The sequence below is a fragment of the Rhineura floridana genome, chromosome 4, assembly GCF_030035675.1.
Source record: "Rhineura floridana isolate rRhiFlo1 chromosome 4, rRhiFlo1.hap2, whole genome shotgun sequence".
In the NCBI taxonomy this organism is placed as follows: Eukaryota; Metazoa; Chordata; class Lepidosauria; order Squamata; family Rhineuridae; genus Rhineura; species Rhineura floridana.
Window position 1 is genome coordinate 110,848,893 of NC_084483.1, and position 14,731 is coordinate 110,863,623.

General features: G+C 42.4%; 2 protein-coding genes across 3 annotated transcripts in view; one reads left to right on the plus strand and one right to left on the minus strand.

The window, feature by feature from the left end:
- The window catches only part of FUCA2 (alpha-L-fucosidase 2), a 35,691-nt gene extending 32,087 nt beyond the window's left edge, over positions 1-3,604 (minus strand). Inside the window, exon 1 of the mRNA XM_061624031.1 lies at positions 3,554-3,604. Coding sequence (XP_061480015.1) covers positions 3,554-3,591 — 38 coding nt within the window. The 5' untranslated portion in view covers positions 3,592-3,604. The remainder of the gene's footprint in view (positions 1-3,553) is intronic.
- A 3,634-nt stretch (positions 3,605-7,238) lies between these two features.
- PHACTR2 (phosphatase and actin regulator 2) overlaps positions 7,239-14,731 on the plus strand; it is a 227,280-nt gene continuing 219,787 nt past the window's right edge. For both annotated transcript variants that reach the window (XM_061624027.1, XM_061624029.1), the window contains exon 1: positions 7,239-7,582. In XM_061624027.1, coding sequence (XP_061480011.1) covers positions 7,417-7,582 — 166 coding nt within the window. In that variant the 5' untranslated portion in view covers positions 7,239-7,416. The remainder of the gene's footprint in view (positions 7,583-14,731) is intronic.

The following is a 14,731-nucleotide window of genomic DNA, read 5'->3' on the forward strand; positions in this document are numbered from 1 at the left end:
AGCTGTCCAAAACTCATTTCTATGATCAATCTTTGCAGTTCCCACCTGCGTCCCGAGTTTTATTTTAAGAATGGAAGCGGGCTTAACATCTATAGAGGCGAGAATTTGGTGCCTAAGAATAAGTTCGTGGCTTAAATTGATATTCAGCCCCATAGGGTTGACGCCGTATATTTTGCAGGACAGATTCCATTCGTCATGGGAATTGATGATTAACAATAAAATAAAAACTTTAGGCTTCTCAACCCCAGACATCTTACATATGGGTCTTTCTAAAGCCAAGGAACAAATCTTACAGAGAATTAAAGATATGGATAGACAACAACATTTTGCTTTGGTTAGGAAGCATATCTTTAACTCCAACCCACAACATCCAATGTCGTATCTCTTTAACTTACCCCTACCAAAACATCGAAAAGCATTTGTGTGGGCAAGGCTAAATTGCCTACCAAATGCGTTTTTGTTGGGCAGATACAATAAAACACCTTACTGTGATCGAATATGTCCTTGTAACGTTGGGATGGTTGAAACGCTAACTCATGTAATTTTGCATTGTATTCTGTATCTCGAGCCTAGAAATCACCTGATCAAACCCCTAATTAGTTCATTGCCAGGGAGAAGTGAGGATTTCTATGTTATACCTCCTTGCGGATCAATCCGCCTCCATCACTAACTCAGTAGCTAAATTTTGTGCGATAGCTATTTCGATTAGGAATTCTCTGAGTCTCCAAAAAGAGACGAAATCAGAATAAGCCCTTTTTAGTACTAAAGCTGTATTATATTTCATTCATTAATTATCTGTTTTAACTATAAGATTTTTATGTATGAGAATTAAATTTGTAGACTATATGTCTATTTTTATCAATAATTTTTAACTTTCTAGTTTAATAATGTTTTAATCGTTTTCCGATTATAAGGGGTTTTTTTTCCTTTTTTTTTGTAATTGTATTATTGGTCTATGACTGTAATAATAAATCGTATCGTATAACAACTGGAGGGAATATTGCTGCCAGTATTGCACCAAGGAGGAGGGTCAGCATTTTATCTGTTCACCCAATAAAGCCACACACGCACACAAACAAGCTGAGGGAAGGACGTAGGTACAAACATGCCATGCATATCCCTTGAATTGAATGACAACTGCCTAAACACCTCCATGCGAAGATCTGAGTCCTATTTTGGGAATTGTTGCACCATCGCATCATTTTATAAGGGCAGAGTCCTACTCACAGGTGTGTCTAGAGTTCTTAGGTCTCTATCTACATGACACCACCCTTTAATATAAAAGACTAACTGAGTTGGAAGAAACTAAAAGGCCATCTAGATAAAATGTCTGTCCCAAAGCAGACCGATATCTCTAGCAGCCTTCCTGAACTCAACCTACACTACCCAGACTAAGCAGGAAGATGAACCACAAAGGAGCTTGCAGAGCAGGCAAGCCAACCAAATGACATGCTGCAAGGTAAGGCAAACGGTGTCTCACATTTGCTGTTTTCCTCAGGCAGCACATAGTTATATCCTAAATAATGGAAATGGACTGCCTTCGAGTCGATCCCGACTTAACGGCAACCTTATGAATAGGGTTTTCACAGTAAGTGGTATTCAGAGGTGGTTTTACCATTGCCTTCCTCTGAGGCTGAAAGGCAGCGACTGGCCCGAGGTCACCCAGTGTGCTTCATGGCTGTGTGGGTATTCGAACCCTGGTCTCCCAGGTCATAGTCCAACACTCTAACCACTACACCACACTAGCAATAATACAGAAATCCAAAACTCACTATCTTCATACACCTGCATACACTTGAGTTTCTGTTTGTTCTGTTAATTGATGTACGTATTTCTTCTAACCAAACCCACACCCCAACCGATACCCTAGCTGACTGGCTATTCTTTTCCAGTTTAGTCCATTAACCTACATAGGGTTAGATGAGGGTCACAAGAACTATGTGTGGGCAAACGTTTGATTGGCCACTTGATTTACTGCATCTGATTTCCCTCTTCTATGAGCATAATAATTTAATACCTGTATCTGTCAGTCAAATAATATACTTCCCAGTCTAAAACTTAATGGCTTTTTAACAAACAAAAAAGACTGGGCTTTTATTGGAATTTCTATGGGCATCATTAAATCTGATAATTCTTCTGATGTCTTTTAACGTTTATGATTTCTTCTTAATTCTTGTATTATCCATTCACTTTTACTTCCTTTATCCTATCATCAGCCTCCATTCTGTCCTTCCTTTTTCTGGATATTACATCTCATCACTCAATTCTGACCTATTTTCAATTAAACATTTCCCACTTTCTTCCTTGTCAAAGATATTTTGTTCTTTCCACTTTTCATTTAACACCTCCTGTTGTTTGTCATAGAACTGCTTATCTTTAGCTTTTGTATATTTGAGGCTTTCTTTAATATATGCCCTTCAGATGTCGAAACTCAAGATTTCCCATACTTGGAGTCATCATTTGTTGCAGATCACTCTTATATTTACCATAGAAAAAACAGCATGCTCTTAAACATATTACATCCCCTGTATCACCACTAGGTTAAACGTTTTATCTCCCATGTGTCATGCACTTGTAGCAACAGGATCTTTACTTAATATGACTTTTCACTCATTAGTAGATGTTCCACTGACACAATGTTTTGAGTTTGCTCAAATGGGATATGTTCTACTAAGATAATGAGGCTCCTACATTTTGTACTGGGATTTAGATAACGTTCTATGCATTGGCACTGGGTGACAGGGTGTCATGGACATAGGACACTGAGCCTGTGACAGTGGAGCTTAGATTGTTGTCTTTAGATTGAATGAATGTACGCTTCAATTCATTTTAGTGCTATAACATAATCTGACGTGTAGCAGGACAAGCAGGAGCACTCAGTGAGCAGAGGCAGCACCTGACCTGGCAGCAGAGTCAATTCTACTTACCAGGAGGAAGAGTGGGAGGGGCATGGTAGTGGGGAGGTTGGTGATGTGCGGGAAATTTTGTGGGAGTGCCAAATTAGCCCTGCTGATCCATCCATACAGCATTAACCTCCCACTACCTTTCCCCCCCCCAGTAAGTGGCAGTGACTCCTGCTAGGAGGTAAAGTCACAGAAGTGCCCACTGCCCACCCTCACCGACTGTTCCTAGGCACAAGTGAAAATGACTGGGGCTTGCTAGCTGGGGCTGCTAGGATTTGTAATCTTAAACACCTGGAGGGCACCAGGTTGGCAAAGGCTGAAGTAAACCATAGTAAATGTGCCAAACCCAGAAGACAAAAAAAAAATAGTTCAAAAGACTTCTAGGTATGCTGAATTATGTTAGCAGTTTCATACCTAACTTTGCACTGCAACCCATACAGCTCATTTGAGTAATCTCACAAAGACACTGCATAGACAAGGATGCAGGTGCATAAACACGAATTTAGTGAAACATATCCTGATTCTATTCCTGTACTGTTTTGAGCTACTAAACTTCAAAGGAAATCATACTTTCCATAGGTATTTCAACATGAGAACTAGAAACAGTATTGTTGCAAAAACATGCAGCAGATTGATAACCTATTTCTTACCTGTCATGAACCATGATGACAGTCACATATGTTACCATCTGCTGACATGCAGTGAGAAATGTAGTTTTGATCCCCAAGGATGCAGGGGAACAAAGGGTTAAAGAGTCATGAGTGAGCCGAAACAAGGCTCAGGTTGCAGCAATCACACAGCTGCAGGAATTTGTCTCTAATTGCTAGAAGGCCATAAAACCGAGTTAGAGATTCCAGCAAGCGTGGGGGTTTGAGGAGAAAAGTCTATGCAGAGTTTGTTGCTGAAGGTGTTTGTGCTGCGTAAGTGTCTCTGTCTGTCTATAGAGCTTATTTGTGTGATACAAATAAAGTTCTTCTTAACAGCACTCCTGTGTACGTCTGCTTATTATGTTCTACCTGGTTCTGAAGTCCACCGCTAACAACATAAATTGTGTATGCACAAACTGAAAAAGAAGTGCTAGGTTAATCTTTGGATGCACCAGATTTAATGAGTTTCAGTTTTAAAGCTGAATATTTTCCACACTCTGCAAACAGCAGCTGAAAATGCACTGCCTTCACGCGAGTGGTATTCTGAGGTGGTTTTACTATTGCCTTCCTCTGATGCTGAGAGGCAGTGACTGGCCCAAGGTCACCCAGTGAGCTTCATGGCTGTGTGGGGATTTGAACCCTGGTCTCCCAGGTCGTAGTCCAACACCTTAACCACTACACCACCCTGGCTCTTAGCAGCTGATGAGAAGACCAATTTAGATTAGGAAAACAATGTAAGGAAAATGTGGTTAATTCCCCCCCCCCAAATTCTGGCAGTTCTGCAGCTGCTTTCAAAATAAAAGAGAAGAATGGTCATGGGTCTCTTCTAATTAGTTGACCCTAAATGCCCAGTGTTTGTGAACCTATGAGCTTAGCCAAACCAGGGATGGCTCATCTGCAGCCTGTGAAAAAGATAACCCACCCCTAAGGGTACCTAAGGGTACATTCCAGTACCCTGAATATTTATTTATTTATTTAAAATATTTCTATCCCGCCCTTCTACCCTATAATAGGGCACTCAGGATGGCTTACAAAAATAAAATCAAACACGTACATAATAAAATTGTAAACAGTAAAATCACAAAAATATTAAAATAAATTAAAATACATAAAATACAATATATATATATATATATATATATATGCACACACACATATATACATATATATAGGGGGTGGTACTAAAGGGAATATCAATTAACGGTTGTCAAACTCATCACCACTGTGAAATCTAATAGGCTAAGCCTTCATAGCACAATGTACAGAAGTCTACCTATGAACATTCTGCCAATGAAGAGAAGAAAATAACTGGAGAAAGAAGAAGAAAATGCTGGAGGACAAGAAAAATGCTGCATACTGTAACTGCTGATTCGGGAAATGGATATTAGAGCACTATCCATGCAATTTTAATGAAACAATTGATTTTGTTTACTACCTGAGACTATGGTGACAGATACATTAGTGATACATAACAGAGATATTGTAATGCCATATGAATATACTAGTAAGACTGCTTATATAATTTTGCTTTTGCCACAGTCAGAACAAGTGGCAAAGCCAAAACTTTGCCAAATCTGCCATCTCCTTCTCCTGCAGAAGACACTGCACATCAACTCGGTATAGAGGCTGGTGTTTGCATTGCAGTTAAAACAACTGTTTGTAAACCTACAAAGACAGTTGAAACAATCTGTCAAGAAAACTTCCAGCAATCCATATTTGGCAAAGAGTCATAATTAAGTTAAAGTTTTGTTTTCTTTGCAAGTGTAGACAGAAACCAAATTTTATCTAATGTAATTGCAGGGCCTATTGAAATGTTCATGCTGTGGGGAAAGAACATAAGATTTATGCTGCAATATGGTTAAGGTGTTGGACTACGACCTGGGAGACCAGGGTTCGAATCCTCACATAGCCATGAAACTCACTGGGTGACCTTGGGCCAGTCACTGCCTCTCAGCCTCATGAAAACTCTATTTGTAGGGTCACCATGTCAGAATTGACTTGAAGGCAGTACATACACACATGGCTCAAAGTAACTTTTATGTTTGCCTTTCTTAACCCTTTTTTCATTGTAAATTGTGTACTTTATTATTATGCCTAGCTGCCTTGAAATGCAGGGTATCAATCTGTGAAATAAAATAAGCAGACTTTGGAGGAAGGAAGTTCTATTGGAACCAACAAAGCATAATTCCAAGTAAATGTTAAACACTACTTTCAGAGCCCATTCCTATGTTCTGTCCTCTGCTTTAGTGCAATGAAGAATCCACTATATGCCATAGGAGTGTTGGTCGGGGATTAGGATAAGTGGGGTTTTCATTGGCCCCCTTCCCTATTCTAAGACTGACAGAGCACGTCCACAGCTCTTAAAACCAGTAGCTGGAAGATGTAGCAAAGGGCCTTTTGATGGCTAACAGACCTAATGCTCAAGCTCCATTGGGATAGAATCAGGTGGCCTACTTCCAGGAAATTAAACTAAATAGCCTCATCCAGGAATCTACAAGGAGGACATTATATTCATATCCAGTTAGGGCCAGTGACTGATAGTGTAATAAGATCCTTTTTCTTCCTGCATGCACTACAATCTAGTACACTCTTAGGGATAGAATCATACAGTTGGAAGATACCTCAGAGGACATCTAGTCCATCCCCCTGATCAGTGCAGGATCTGCAATGCAGGATGTAACTACAGCATCCCTGGCAGATGGCCATCCAGCATGTACAACTCTGTGCTGAATTAGAGCATGTAATCTGTTTCCATTGGAAAACTGCACACAAATATTTACTTAGAAAACAAACCTATTTATTTATCTAGCTTTTCTTTACTCCACTCTTCAACCACAAAAGGTTCCACAGCAGTTCCCCCCAAAATTAGTAATTAAAGCACCATTTAAAACAGGATACAGCAAATTAAAACAGAATAAAACAGGAATGCAACATCTGTTGAAACCAGTATCTAAAACACGAGAGCAAGGGACATCAGAGTTGACACCAGATAAAGCCTTCCTGGGGAGCACAACCACGAAAAAAGGATACATCTTGGGTCACTTGCCTCACCTTGGAGTGCAGAACCCTTCACAAAGAGCCTCAGAGGAGGGTCTCCCATCCAGGCAGGTTCAACTGAGGTTTCCCAGCACATGTAGCGCAATGCACAGACGGGCAGGGCAACCCTAACATGCGGATGGTCCATTTCTTGTCTTTGCTTGGAAGTGGTTTCTGATTAGGCGTGTAATCACATGTAAGGCTCAGGTCTTTCATAAGGTCTACCAAAATACAAAATTTACGTGTTTCGAGCAAACGGATATGGCAAGCGACATTTTCCCAAATGGTAAACAACCATCTCGGTATGCAAATGTAAACTATTTGGAAACCCAGGAGCTTAGTTGTCACCTGGAGCGCGAAGTTGGCAGGCATTCCTTTGTAACCCCAGACTTCCAAAAAGGGGCGGAAACTGCGTCCTGTTCCCCACTTTGGCAGGGCACTACACAGAGGCTCCAGTTTATCGAGTGGCTGCTGCACGCGCCCTGTGAAATCACCCTTTGTTAAATGGTCGCTTATATTGCCCCCAGAAAGGCAGTGGCCATGAAGCAGGCAGGCAGCGCACGAACGACAACAGCGACTGCGGAGCCCGCCCGCTAAACTGGCCGTGAGGAGACTTGAGTGCGGTGGGCGGGTCCTTCCTGTCAAAACTTTTCTCTCGCCCTTCGCTACCGCAAGCAGGGTTTGGTCGTGCCGTGCAGCATTAGCCTAAAAGGCACCACAGCCTGCTGCGGAAGGCGCCAATTTCGCTCAGGCCGCTTGAGCAGAGAGAGAGAGAGAAGCGGCGGGCAGGACCGTCTGTTCTGTGTCGCCGCTGCTTCTATTGGGGAGAGATGGAAAACAAGGGAAGGTCTCCTCAGGCAGAAGCGGCTTCTCCGCCGTCCCGCTGGTGGCTGCTCCCCGGCGAGGCTGGCCCCAGAGGCCGCACCCAGAGTGACATCTCCGCTTTCTCTTCGCTTCGAAACAGCCATCTGCAGCGAGCCACCCTCTCCGGTTCAGGTAAGGAGTGGAGCGGCTCGGCTGGACGCCCTTAAGGCAACCAACGCCAGCGTTGTCTTCGCGAGGAAATGCCGCCTTTATCCCCTCTCGGCAGCCGAGGTGCCTGCCTCTTTGACAGCTGCTGGACGCGCACGGAGGGGAGTCGGTAGGAGAAGTTTCCCCAGCACGCTGCAATGGCTTTGTTAAGTGGGAAAACTTCGCCTGCGGGACCTCAGTTCGGTCAACTCATCATGTAGTTGTTCAAGATTCGGGGGCGGGGAAGGTTGGCAATGCTAAATTCAAGACTTAGACCCAGGATCATTTGTCATTATCAACCATGCAGGGTTTTCTAAGCAGCATTTTTGCCTCTGTAAGTAAGACAGGCATATATACTGGATATAATTCAGAGTGTTCAGCTGCAGAAGGGCGGTGTTGTATAAGGCTGTGGAGGGCTTTCCTGCTGCTTTTTTTTTTAATGGAGGGGCATGTGGGATTCCCACCTTGCAGACAACCTTTGACTATCATGTAACTCTTAATGGCTGAAATTCAAGAAGCACTTCTTCACTTTGTAGTAGGGATGTAGTGAACGGAAAGCTTTCCCTGTTGAACTTCTACCTGTAACGTGGCTGTTACAGTCAGCTGCCAGCATGACTTAGATCAAAAGTGGTAAGACACCCCCCATACAGTGCTGTCCATTCAAGTACACTGTCAAGATTCCTTAATGTAAGCTTGTCCCTCGAGCTACTGACTTTACTGTTTATTTAAAGCCAGAGTAGTTCCAATACATTTTTGTAGACAAACTGACAGTCTAGTTTGACTGATGATAATGAGTATGAAGCAGAAGAGTAGCGGTTGTTTCAGACTAGCATTGAGAACAAAGATGTGGTCTTCACTGGCTTGCTTTTGTTTAAATCTCAGCCCTCTGACAAGTGATGGATTCTGTCTGGGAGCAGGCACACAAGGCTCTTTGACTATTGAAGAACCTGACATGCCAAACGACTATTTTCCTATTAGAAAAATGGTAATAACAGCAACCTACTTCACAAAGATACTTTTAGGACTTTCTAAATCAGAACTAGGGGACCTGTGGCCTTCCAGATATTACTGGATTCTAACTCCCATCCAGAGCTTGGAAGTAACTCGTCACAAATAGCGACCCTTTATAGTACAAAGTATAAATATGACCCTTTATAGTACAAAGCTGCATCAATCTGGTTAAGGCAAGTAAAATTTGATGCATGTAATACGAGGACTAACCTGCAATCCAGTACTTGTCTACTCAGAAGTAAGTCCCATTGGGTTTAATGGGACTTACTCCCAGGCAAGTGTGTATTGTGTACACACTTACCTGGAAGTAAGTCCCATTGAACCCAATAAAGCTTACTTCTGACTAGACATGTATTGCATTGCAGCCTTAGTTTCCTTCTTTCCCATTTTAATTCTGCCTTCTGTATCTTCACAACAGCCCTGTGAGGTAGTTTAGGCTGAGAGTTAGGGATGGGCCCAAGGCAATAAATAAACAAAAACAATGATGAGTAAAAATTTAATATGTGAAAATGCTCATGCTCAGAGTATTTTTGCCACTCTTTGTAAAGGGTTTGTGAGTGGGTTTTTATGTCTACTGTCTCATAACTTCTTTTTCACTGAGAATGTATGGAATATACTGTTACAGGTGTTCCTTTAAAAAAAAAATTGCCCAAATTCTGTGGTGGTTGTTTTTTTTACTTCAGTTCTTTGCATGGTTTAGGGATGGCATTGCAGGAAATCAGGGTCTTATGGATAGCTGTAGGACAGGTAGAAATTAAATGGAGTAGAGTAAGCCTTTTTTGTATGAAAATACAATTATGGGGAAAGCTTCACCTGTTAACATTCTGTCTGTCAGACTTCTTATTACTTGTGTGTGCCCCCCTCCCCAGATTTATTTTTGATTTGTGAATGCCATGACCATTGCCATACCCTCCCCCGTTTATCTTTGCAACAACCCTGTGAGGTAGGTTAGGCTGAGACAATATATGTACATAAGCGGCAGTTGGTAGTTGTAGTTGGTACAGCATTAATAAAGTATAGCCCCTGAAATGCTGAAATGTAGTCTGGTGGAGTCCAATCCTATATATGTCTACTCCAAATTAAGCCTCATTGAGTTAAATGGATAAGTATATAGGATTGCAGATTAATTTTTACCTCTAAAAGGAACGCACTGTCAGACATAGAATTGAAGAGACAGACTTTTCTGGATGTGTTTGGAAAAGATGGGTAGGTGGGAAGGGCATTGTGTTAATCTAATTGAGTCTTCAACATAGTGCCCTCCAGCTGTTGTTGGACTACAACCCCCATCAGTCTCAGATAACATAACGACGCTGAAGTTGGTTCCTAGTTCCCAGTTCCTTATTTGCTTGAAAGTTAAAAACATTAAAAAAGACAAGTTCACAGCTGCAATAACTCCAAGCCAAAGTTAACATGTCTCTGAACCCCAAAATATGTGTTGGGGTACCCCATTTCATATATTTCTGTGATCTGGAGACTCTCCCCATCAACAATAACAATAAATTTATTCAATCAAAATGATCAGGCTTCTGAAATGTTCATAAATGCATAATAATGTCATAAAATCATAAAAAAGAAGTAACTGGGTGTGCCTACCCCACAATCTGTTCTGAGCCAGGACAACTCATACACCCCAGGGAAGGAGAGGGTGTCCTCTACCAGATGCCAGTGTGTCCCGCCTGGCCCAGAGCTTTTGCTGGGTGCAGGGCAGGGATAAGGGCATCTATGCACAACCCGAAGTGACAAAAATATGCAGAAAACAATAAGAAACTGGGGTGCCCACCCAAACATCTGCTCTGTGCCAGGCAGTATTGTAGTGGCAAATTCAGAAGTGCAGGGTCCCGTTGTGGTAGTCTCAGCCACAGCCAGAACCCCCTCCTTCCTTATTTTGCTCCTGGGTTGAGAATGAGGTCCTTGTTAATACCTTCTCCCACAACAACTGATGTCCCTAGGAGACAATCAGTATGAAGGGGAAAGTATTAGCTACTGAAAAGAGTCTTCTCAGTGGGTGACTCACTTACTTTCACTCTGATTGGCTCCAATCATCAGGAAAGGACAAGGAAACATATTAGAAGACTCTTGTCAGTGGCTAACACACTCCCCTTTCATGCTGATCAGCTCATATGATGCTGGAGACATAGGGACCCTGCTCCCAAAAAAGTAAGGGGTCTAGGACTCCCTGAGCCCCTGGACAACTACACCCCTGCTACCCGGACAAATTACATCCCAAGATGCCAGTACTTCCCGCCTGGCCTATAGTTTCTGCTGGGCGCAGGTCACTCATAAGGTCACCTGTGCAGAACTAAAATAATGAAGAATAAGTAGAGAAAAATATGTAATTGGGGTGACCACTCCAAAATCTGCTGTGGGCCATCAAACATCATTCACCTGAGCAAAGGGGAGTGTCCTCAACAAGATGCCACTGCATCCTGCCTGGAATGGATTTTCTTGTGGACACACGAAACGGATATGTGCATCTATGCACAACAAGCAATGTAGAACGTATATAAGGAACTGTGGGTTCTCAACCCAAAACATGTTTTGGGGACTACAAGTCATACATCTATGTATGCAGGAAAGGGTTCCCACCCAGTTCAGAGCTTCTTTTGTATGTATGGTACAGACAATGGCATATATGTATTAGAAACATAGCAAATATGCAGAGGAAAGAAAATAAGAAACTGGAATGCCCATCCTAAAAGATGATTTGGGGCACCACATATCATACTTCCATGCATCTGGGAGAATGTGTTCTGTGAGATGCCATTCATGCATACTTTAGAGTGTCATCTATGAAATTGCATCTTGTTCAAGAAATCATTGTTTGTTGACCCTGCCACAAGTCCTTCTGTCACCAACATCAATGGCTTTTAAAAATAAAAATTGAGCTATAACAAAGTAACAGGGAAGACCAATACAATTTTTTTAAAAATCCACATAGATCATAAGCACTGGCCGTAAGCACTGGCATAGCATAGAAGACACCCTATCATTTTCTGGGGTGTCTATTTATTTTAGAGCCAGTGTGGTGTAGTGGTTAAGGTGTTGGACGATGACCTGGGAGACCAGGGTTCGAATTCCCACATAGCCATGAGGCTCACTGGGTGACCTTGCTCCAGTCACTGCCTCTCAGCCTCAGAGGAAGGCAATAGTAAACCGCCTCTGAATACCACTTACCATGAAAACCCTATTCATAGGGTCACCATAAGTCAGAATCAACTTGAAAGCAGTCCATTTCCATTTCTTCTATTTATCTTGGCCTGGAGAAGATTTTGTGGTGAACACCCTCAGATATTTATTCTTTTATTTTCTTTTTGTCTCTTTTGGTTGTGCATAGATGCCCTTATACATTCCCTGAATCCAACAGAAACTCTGGGCCAGGTTGGAAGTATTGGCACCTTGCAGAAGATATCCTCCCCTTTCCTTGGGTGTATGATTTATCCTAAGAACATAAGAACATAAGAAGAGCCTGCTGGATCAGGCCAGTGGCCCATCTAGTCCAGCATCCTGTTCTCACAGTGGCCAACCAGGTGCCTGGGGGAAGCCTGCAAGCAGGACCCGAGTGCAAGAACACTCTCCCCTCCTGAGGCTTCCGGCAACTGTTTTTCAGAAGCATGCTGCCTCTGACTAGGGTGGCACAGCACAGCCATCACGGCTAGTAGCCATTGATAGCCCTGTCCTCCATGAATTTGTCTAATCTTCTTTTAAAGCCATCCAAGCTGGTGGCCATTACTGCATCTTGTGGGAGCAAATTCCATAGTTTAACTATGCGCTGAGTAAAGAAGTACTTCCTTTTGTCTGTCCTGAATCTTCCAACATTCAGCTTATTTGAATGTCCACGAGTTCTAGTATTATGAGAGAGGGAGAAGAACTTTTCTCTATCCACTTTCTCAATGCCATGCATAATTTTATACACTTCTATCATGTCTCCTCTGACCCGCCTTTTCTCTAAACTAAAAAGCCCCAAATGCTGCAACCTTTCCTCGTAAGGGAGTCGCTCCATCCCCTTGATCATTCTGGTTGCCCTCTTCTGAACCTTTTCCAACTCTATAATATCCTTTTTGAGATGAGGCAACCAGAACTGTACACAGTATTTCAAATGCAGCCGCACCATAGATTTATACAACGGCATTATGATATCGACTGTTTTATTTTCAATACCTTTCCTAATTATCCCTAGCATGGAATTTCCCTTTTTCACAGCTGCCGCACACTGGGTCGACATTTTCATCGTGCTGTCCACTACAATCCCGAGGTCTCTCTCCTGGTCGGTCACCGCCAGTTCAGACCCCATGAGCGTATATGTGAAATTCATATTTTTTGCTCCAATATGCATAATTTTACACTTGTTTATATTGAATTGCATTTGCCATTTTTCCGCCCATTCACTCGGTTTGGAGAGGTCTTTTTGGAGCTCTTCGCAATCCCTTTTTGTTTTAACAACCCTGAACAATTTAGTGTCGTCAGCAAACTTGGCCACTTCACTGCTCACTCCTAATTCTAGGTCATTAATGAACAAGTTGAAAAGTACAGGTCCCAATACCGATCCTTGAGGGACTCCACTTTCTACAGCCCTCCATTGGGAGAACTGTCCGTTGATTCCTACTCTCTGCTTTCTGCTTCTTAACCAATTCCTTATCCACAAGAGGACCTCTCCTCTTATTCCATGACTGCTAAGCTTCCTCAGAAGTCTTTGGTGAGGTACCTTGTCAAACGCTTGTTGAAAGTCTAAGTACACTATGTCCACTGGATCACCTCTATCTATATGCTTGTTGACACTCTCAAAGAATTCTAATAGGTTACTGAGACAGGACTTTCCCTTGCAGAACCCATGCTGGCTCTGCTTCAGCAAGGCTTGTTCTTCTATGTGCTTAGTTAATCTAGCTTTAATAATACTTTCTACCAGTTTTCCAGGGACAGAAGTTAAGCTAACTGGCCTGTAATTTCCGGGATCCCCTCTGGATCCCTTTTTGAAGATTGGCGTTACATTTGCCACTTTCCAGTCCTCAGGCATGGAGGAGGACCAGAGGGACAAGTTACATATTTTAGTTAGCAGATCAGCAATTTCACCTTTGAGTTCTTTGAGAACTCTCGGGTGGATGCCATCCAGACCTGGTGATTTGTCAGTTTTTATATTGTCCATTAAGCCTAGAACTTCCTCTCTCATTACCACTATTTGTCTCAGTTCCTCAGAATCCCTTCCTGCAAATGTTAGTTCAGGTTCAGGGATCTGCCCTATGTCTTCCACTGTGAAGACAGATGCAAAGAATTCATTTAGCTTCTCTGCAATCTCCTTATCGTTCTTTAGTACGCCTTTGACTCCCTTGTCATCCAAGGGTCCAATCGCCTCCCTAGATGGTCTCCTGCTTTGAATGTATTTATAGAATTTTTTGTTGTTGGTTTTTATGTTCTTAGCAATGTGCTCCTCAAATTCTTTTTTAGCATCCCTTATTGTCTTCTTGCATTTCTTTTGCCAGAGTTTGTGTCCTTTTTTATTTTCTTCATTTGGACAAGACTTCCATTTTCTGAAGGAAGACTTTTTGCCTCTAAGAGCTTCCTTGCCTTTGCTCGTTAACCATGCTGGCATCTTCTTGGCCCTGGCGGTACCTTTTCTGATCTGCGGTATGCACTCCAGTTGAGCTTCTAATATAGTGTTTTTAAACACATCCTGACCCAGAGCAGATTGTGGGGTGGGCACCCTCAGTATCTTATTTTTTTTTCTGCGTCTTTTTGTTTGTTTTGGTTGTGCATAGATGCCCTTATCCCTGCCCTGCGCCCAGCAAACATTGTGGGCCAGGTGGGAAGTACTGGCATCTCATAGAGGACACCCTCCCCTTTCCTGGGGTGTATGATTTGTCCTGGCCCAGAGCAGATTTTGGGGTGGGCACCCTCAGTTACTTATTTTTTTTATTTTATGACATCATTATGCATTTATTAACATTTCGGAAGCCTGATCATTTTGATTGAATAAATTTGTTGTTATTCTTGACAGGGAGAGTCCCCAGATCACAGCGCTATATGATATGGGGTACTCCAACATATATTTTAGGGTTCAGAGACATGTTAACTTTCCTATGGAGTTGCTGCAGCTGTGAACCTTTCTTGTTTTTTAGTGTTTTGATTTTT